Raw genomic sequence first — 7629 nt, forward strand, 5'->3', positions numbered from 1 at the left:
TCCATCTTCTGTACACCTTTGTCCCTTGTGGGGTCGGGAGGGTTGCTGGTGCCTATCTCCAGCGAACGTATTGGGCGAGAGGCGCGGTACACCCTGGACAGGTCGCCAGTCTATCACAGTGCAGCGTTTCCATTAAGCAAATTTATTTTCAAAAAAAGTCTATGGTCAATGAAAATGCACCTAATAATACACTCTGGCCTATTACAGATAATGACAAAAAGCGACATCATAGTTCAATGGTTTTTCCGTGACAAAAGCTTGAAAAAGTTCACCTCATTGGTAGACTTAAGTAATAACACCTACACCTTTCCCTACCAACACACAGGCCTTTTAAACCCAATCAACGCACCGCGAATGAGAAGCAGCGCATCCCGATTCCAGCACTCCACATGTGAAGTCTCCAGAGCTTCTGATGCATTGTACTTTAATTAAGCAGCTCACCCCAGCGAAGCACACAAACCCCCTCCAGGTCCCTTTATGTCCTCTGAGGTGCCTCAGTGGAGGGCCAGACACACTCTTCTTTTTTCTTTTTCTTTTTCTTTTTTTTTCACTGCCTTTGTCTTCTCCATCTCACGACTCCCACTGGTGAGGCCACGGTAGCGTCCCATGTGTTATTATCGGCCAATGATAAAGTAGCTGCCACAGCCCTCATGCATTATGCAGGAAGAAAAGGAAGGAACTCCTCCCCCAGTTATGTAAATCGAACTTATTTTGTAAAGGGGGGGTTGTGGATCTTGACATCAATTTCTCTCCCCCACCCCACAATGATCTCCTCACTGGAGGAGTTGGTATCACAAAGGCAGTGTGTCAGTATGTGAAAGAAGATAAAACAAAAGCAAATCCTAATTATGCTGCGCTACTGATACACATTTAACTTGAGGAAGGATATGAAATCTTATGAAAAATCCTCTAAAGTAAGCCTGGAATTTATAAATAAGGATTGTTATGACATACTGTCTGACAGTGATGTGGTACTCGAAATTGGTCTTGGTCTCGAGTCCGGTCTTAAGACCATTTTCTGATGGTCTCGGTCTTGTCTCGGTCTCGGGCGCTGAGGACTCGGCATTTTATTTCAAGACCAGTCGAGACCGCAACTGTGAAAATATCACTAAACCTGCAGCATACTGTCCAGTTTATTTGTTAACATCTTTGTTTTCAGTGGATGCAAAATGCACCAATTAAAATCCAAGCAACTACGTGTTTCTCGCCCTCTCCCCTCCCTCACCTTTCACTCACGCGCGGCGCTCTGAGACATGCGCAGTGGTTTCCTCTCAGCGGCAGAAAATGTTTGTCTAATCGTCAGTAATGGAATATCGCTGCATAAATAGTAAGAAATCCGATGGCCACAGCTAACTCAGCAGCGCTTCGCTTTCACAGACGGTGGGGACGTCTAACTTTTTTCGTCACTTAGAAAAGTAGCTCAAAGAAGGTAAGCTCCGTTAACGTGATGTTAGCAAAGCTAGCTGTTCACTGTACAGCTAGCTGTGTACAGAGACACATGCATTGTGATGAAAAATGTTATCACTCACTGCTCTGAATTATTGTGCGGAGGTGTAGACTGACTTGTCGCATATATGGGACAACGCTATGTCCAAAAGTCTGCAATATAGTGAGGTGACATTCAGAAACAGTTGATTCTTCTACACGGCTCTTTACTTATTAGATAGGACTGGAGTGTCACTTACTGAGAGCCGTTGTTCTATCAGATAGCCATACGCTGTCAGAATAGCATGTGCAGTGAGTACCATGCCTACACATGCGCATTAAGAAATCCGACCATCAGAGGAGTTGTCAGTTCACCATACGCAGCAAGTTATGACGAAAATAAGTCATTAAATTGTTTTCAATGATAACTATATAGATATACATGTGTTGTCATGGTTTCAAAGTGTATTTAAAGCAGGTCTGGCTGCAGCTGGAGTCAGCTACAACACACGCCCGTGTAAAACTCACTTAACCGCTAAGTCAGGATGCCATACAACTGTTAATAACAAAGTGTATGACGATCTACGTCATGATTCTATGTTGCTGATTAAATAAAATCATATGGTAATGATGTGTCTGACAGATATAGCCGTTGTTCTATCAGATAGCCATACGCTGTCAGAATAGCATACATGCAGTGAGTACCATGCCAGCGCATGCGCATTAAGAAATCCGACCGTTAGTTGAGTTGTCAGTTCAGCATATGCAACAAGTTATGACAAAAATAAGTCATTAAATTGTTTATAATATGACATAATATGATAACTAGATAGATATACATGCTTTGTCATGGTTTCAAAGTGTGTTTAAAGCAGGTCTGGCTGCAGCTGGATGCCATACAACTGTTAATAACTGTTAATAATGATCTATGTCATGATTCTATGTTGCTGATTAAATAAAATCATATGGTAATGACAGCGTATGCATGTCTGAGCTAAGCGTACGACTATCTGACAACGTATGCTGATCTGACAGAACACCGTGAGTTTGTGCTAAGCGTATGACGATCTGACCTGACAGAACACCCGTTCTTTGTTCTTGTAATGCTCTGTGTACACTGCATCATTATTTTATTTAATTATGTACGTTGATATTTAAATTAACAAATAACTAAATCACAAGAATGAAAGAGCACGCAGAGCATGCACATTGCTCTTTGATTGTTTTTGTTCAAAGTGGCAGCTGTAATGTCTGCCATGGTGTCAGACTACCTGGCTTCATGTACTGGGATAGAGTGAAAACAGGTTTGGTTTGGTGTTGTGTTTGGGCACGAGACCATCACACATTTTAGCACAGAAATGGAATATTTAATATTGGTAAAATGTATTAAGTATTTAATATCTAGGTGTTCTTATGGGAATATGGATCTTTCAGATTATTTTGAGAAGCAATTTCGATCATATTTTACATTTTATTGTGTCATGTAGCACGGCCGCTGGTCTTGGTCTTGACTCGGTCTCGACTTTCCTCGGTCTTGGTCTTGACTCGGTCTCGGACCCTAAAAGTCTTGGTCTTGTCTCGGTCTCGATACACTCTGGTCTTGGTCTTGTCTTGGTCTCGGGTTAGGTGGTCTTGAACACAACACTGCTGTCTGATCTGTATACTTCAGCGTGCAAAAGAAAAGTCAACCAGCAACACAAACAACAAAATCTTGTATATCCTATTTTTAAATCTTTTAAAAAGTTCTTGGGCCTTCTGCTCAAACTGTAGCTCCTTCTTTTTCTCAATAAAGGAATAACTTCATTGTTATTAGTGAACAATTAATATGTTTTACATAGAGTAGCTAACGCTCTATGGCTAACAGCTAGCATGGGGGTGCCCAAAATTCAAAACGGACTTCTACCCTCCAATCTTATACAAGTTTGTAAAAAAAATTTTTATTCCTCTACACTTTAAACCATTACAGAGTTTCCATTGAGAGGTTATTTATGCATAAAGCAAGGATTATTTGCACTGGAATTGGAAGTTAGAGGCAGTGCGCCACCAGTGAACTTCCTGAGTGAAACGTGTGCTGAGAGTGGAACATGTGAAGCGTTTCTGGTAAAAGCAAAGTCCGACATAAGAAGTATCGTGCAGAAATAAAAAATAAACTTTGGAAGTAGCAAGGAAAAATTGTGCTTGATTATTTCTTTATTGTAAAAATACTTTTTGTGAATTAATGTTATGACAATGGAAACTTGAAACTTTGTTAAATCATCTAAATGTCAAGGTCAGGCAACTTATTCTGCTATTGACTTTTGTTTGGTGTTGTTCATTAGTTTAGAAGATTAAAGTCTGAAGAAACAAAACTTTTTGATTAACAATTGTACACTGCTCCTCCTGGTTCTGGACACAGGCTTGGTCAAACATTTCTGTGGGATAGCAATACTTTCTTCAACCAGCCTTTGCTGCAAGTCGGTTAATGTGGTGGTGCCGGTCAGCACACTCCAGACTGATTCCCCAAGTGCTCACTAAGGTTGAGGTCAGGTTTTCAAAAAGGCTGTAGATGTAGTCACTGCTAAACATTGCTATAGAAGGATGCACATCAATATCCTGGGGAATAGAGTAATGCTCCCTAAGACTGGTGATTTGAGATTGCTACGAGTTGCAAAATTTCATTTTGATCAAATTTTGGGACTGCCTCCAGCAGAGACAGGTCTTGTTTTCCCAGTGAAGGAGAGACCGTGCCAAACCTTCACCTGTTTTCACCTACAGCTGTTTACCACTGTCAGACAGGATTTGGCAAGTTTTTCACGGATACAACCCACATACTCAACCCTGCTGCTGAATCCACAAATGAATCTCCATGGAAATGTGGCACGATTTCAAGGGAATTTAACAGGTTTTCCGGTGGTCTAAGATTAACTGACGGGAAGAAATAGTCCAGATCGGAAAAGCTACCTTATTATCTGTTTTTAAGATTGGAGTTGCTTTAAAAAGGTTGAAGTCCAGTTTGATTGACCACTTGTGGACTAGCTGCAACCTAATTTGAATTTATACCACATGAAGATACAAAGGACACTGTGTCTTCGGTCCCAGCGCATAGTTTGATACCTATGGCAGGTAAGAGATTATAATAAGTTTACCACCCAGCCATGACTGAAACAAACTCTGTCTATATCTATAAATAACCCATTCTGGGTCTTGATAGGCCTTGTTCATAAACCACGCCACCGATGAAAACTCTACTGCATTTCCTGATGTTGTGGTTGACACGAAACACTGTCTGCCTCTTTGCTGGCACAGACATGGTCTCTGCAATACCTTTTACATTACCACCCAATGGGCTTAATAGACTCCAATCTGGTTTTGACTGAAATCTCCGAGTAAACATTCTCAGATGGACACAGACATCCACGGCTCCCCAGTGACACTTAAAACCTCTGTGCAATCTTAAATTGCCCAGTCACCCCGCACGCTGCAGTCAAACAGCAGCCACCCAATTTGATTGTGAATGACCGTGCCGTTGTGCCATCGAGGTTAATGCCCTTCTTTCCAGGAAGGAAGCCAGATGCCCCGTTTGATCCAGCATGAGATACATCACAATACTGTATTCATGATTTGATTAGCTGTTTTGAATAAAATTTGAACCTTCCATGTTACAAGGCAACACACTGCGGTCAGAGTGTGTGGGGGGTGTATTCTGCCAGTACGTGGTAATACTCTTAGAGCAGGTCTGCAGGCTCAGTAGGTGAGTGTCTATGACACTGTGTGCTGTCACTGAGCCAAACGGACAGATTCACCGTTAGAAAGACGAATATTAATCAGGTCCTGGCTCAGGCTGTCCTGATATTGAGGCAGATGGTATCTGACAAACAGGAGCCACGTGGCCATGGCTCTATCTATCTATCTATCTATCTATCTATCTATCTATCTATCTATCTATCTATCTATCTATCTATCTATCTATCTATCTTTTTTTTCAATAATCAAAAATAGTTTTAAAATAACTTACTCTAGCTGATTTTATAAGGAGTGGTTAGACAACTTTGAGATGGCGCACCACAATCAAGTCAATTTCAAGAGTTTTATTATCCTCAGGTCATAATAAACTAATATTAATAATATTTGCAGCTCGCTATAGTTTGTCCACCTAGGTTTCATCATTCATGCTCATAAACTTTTTTCATCTTGGTTACAGCAAGAAATCTGTGGGGAGTCAGTAGGGGTGTTGTCCCTTGTTCCCTCTTCTCTTTGGAGGCACCGGTTCACTCAGTTTCTTACTGTTTCATAAAAGTATGTCAACTCTCTGCTAGTGATTTTAAACACATCAAGTTAAATAAATAAACAAGAAGGGAAATTTGAGTGTTTCACTTGTATGTTGTCTGTATGCTAACTTTGAGAATACGAGTTTGATAAAGTTCACACCGTACTCCATGCAATTTTTCTCAAGTTCATGGTTTTGCACTTACTGTAAGCAACAGGAAAGTGAAAAACAGATACTACTTGCTTGCAGTAATGTTTAAGCGACAGTTCTTCCTTCGGGAATGGATTTGCACGCCAAAACTATGTGGAATTAATCCGAAAAAACCCTTCTTGGTGGCTTAAAGGCAACTATTTTCAGACGTTTTCCGGCAACAGACCGCATTCTATAAGAATCTGTAAAAGTGTGAGTAAAAATAAAAACGTTTGTAAATTTGTAGGAATACGTGAGCCGAATTCTATAGACGAACCACTTAAACACCAATTAACTCGAACTGCAATGTTGTCTTGCGGGAAAAATTGGTAAAATCGGACAAAATGTATAAATGAGCATAATCCCTATGGAGTCTGGCCATGTTGCCTTCATAGTGGCTACAGCGGAGAAACGGGAGTCGGGGAGGTCGGCGGGTGGGGGGGGGGACGTGTCTATTTTTTCTTTTATTTTCTCTTTTTATTTTACCTGTGACATTTGCGGCCGGAGGTTGATCTCCTTCAGGTTGATGCACTGGGGCTTCAGGTTGTTGAGCAGATGGCACAGGAGGACTCCATCCCGGAGGGTCTGAGCCAAGTCAAATACCTGCGCTGACTCCCATGTCACCCTGTGGTTAGGAGGGAGCACCTTGCAGTTGATCAGCCACAGCGCGCACTGCCTCCAATACTCCATCATTATTCTGTCTTCAGCCGGAGCGAGTTCTCACGCGTCTCTCCGTGTGTGTCTGTGTGCGTGCCCGCGCGCGCGCGTGTGTGTATATAGACTCAAACTGCTAACGGTTCGGCAACACCTCTCTCGCGCCTTTCAGTAGACCGGACCCATGCCGGATCCGTCCCAGCGTAAAACCCGACGAGGAGAGTAAAGGGAACCGCGGCGGATAGCTCCTGGGAGATGCGTGGCGGGCGCTCCACGGATGACGAGGTCCGGCGTGGCGAGGCTGAAGCGAGACTGTAGATGGAGTGCGTCCTGCACCCTTCCTTTCTCGCTCTCTCTCTCTCTCTCTCTCTACCTCTCCCTCTCTGTTTGTTTCTCTTCCCTCCCCCTCACCCTGTTCACCTCTTCCGCTTGCCACACGGGCTCATTGAACAGTACTGTGACAGTACAGCACAAGAAATAGCATGACTTCACACCTCGTAAGCTTCAAAAGTGAGGTAAAGACAACATTGGTTTTTTTTTTTTTTGTTTGTTTGTTTTTATTTTTCTTTAAATTAGGTTGTATTGCTGCCAGTTCTATTACGGAATCATGAAAGAGCTTAAGTGCATGCAAATATTTCAGCAGCACAGTACAGTGCTGATCAATTCATCACTGAACAAGCCAAGCACAGAGCCACTTTCCTTTTCCTTAACACTATTCAAGTGCATCTTAATAGTAATTTCATTATGTCGTACAATTCAAAAAGTGAAAGACATATTTGATACACAAGATTATGGCAACTTGTATGTCTTGCAACTAACGAAAGGTCAAATTACGTTTCTTGGAAAATTAGAAATATTAGGGTATGTATTAAAAAAAAGATTTTTGATAAATAATTGTTCTTCTGTGTTCTTCTTCTGTGATTGCATGGTCGACATGATTTTGGAAAGAATACAAGACAGTCGCTGAGACCTTGTACAAGGAGGGTAAACCACAAAACGTCCTGACAAAGAAGCTGTCTTTATATAGTGCTGTATCCAAATACATAAAAGTTGAGTGGAAAGGAAAAATGTTGCTGAAAAAGACTTTCATTACATAAAAATGAGCTTACTAAAAT

The 7629-nt window shown here is 41.7% G+C and overlaps 1 protein-coding gene across 2 annotated transcripts in view; it reads right to left on the reverse strand.

Moving 5' to 3' along the window:
* The window catches only part of vav3a (vav guanine nucleotide exchange factor 3a), a 106424-nt gene extending 99106 nt beyond the window's left edge, over window positions 1-7318 (reverse strand). The window contains exon 1 of one of the 2 annotated variants that reach the window (XM_015002705.2): window positions 6347-7318. In XM_015002705.2, the coding sequence (XP_014858191.2) occupies window positions 6347-6553 (207 nt within the window). In that variant the 5' untranslated portion in view covers window positions 6554-7318. The remainder of the gene's footprint in view (window positions 1-6346) is intronic. The other variant, XM_015002707.2, reaches the window with a different exon arrangement.
* Between the last annotated feature and the right edge of the window lie 311 nt (window positions 7319-7629).

This window comes from Poecilia mexicana, unplaced genomic scaffold (assembly GCF_051168715.1).
Source record: "Poecilia mexicana isolate PSO_F unplaced genomic scaffold, ASM5116871v1 scaffold_20, whole genome shotgun sequence".
Classification (NCBI taxonomy): domain Eukaryota; kingdom Metazoa; phylum Chordata; class Actinopteri; order Cyprinodontiformes; family Poeciliidae; genus Poecilia; species Poecilia mexicana.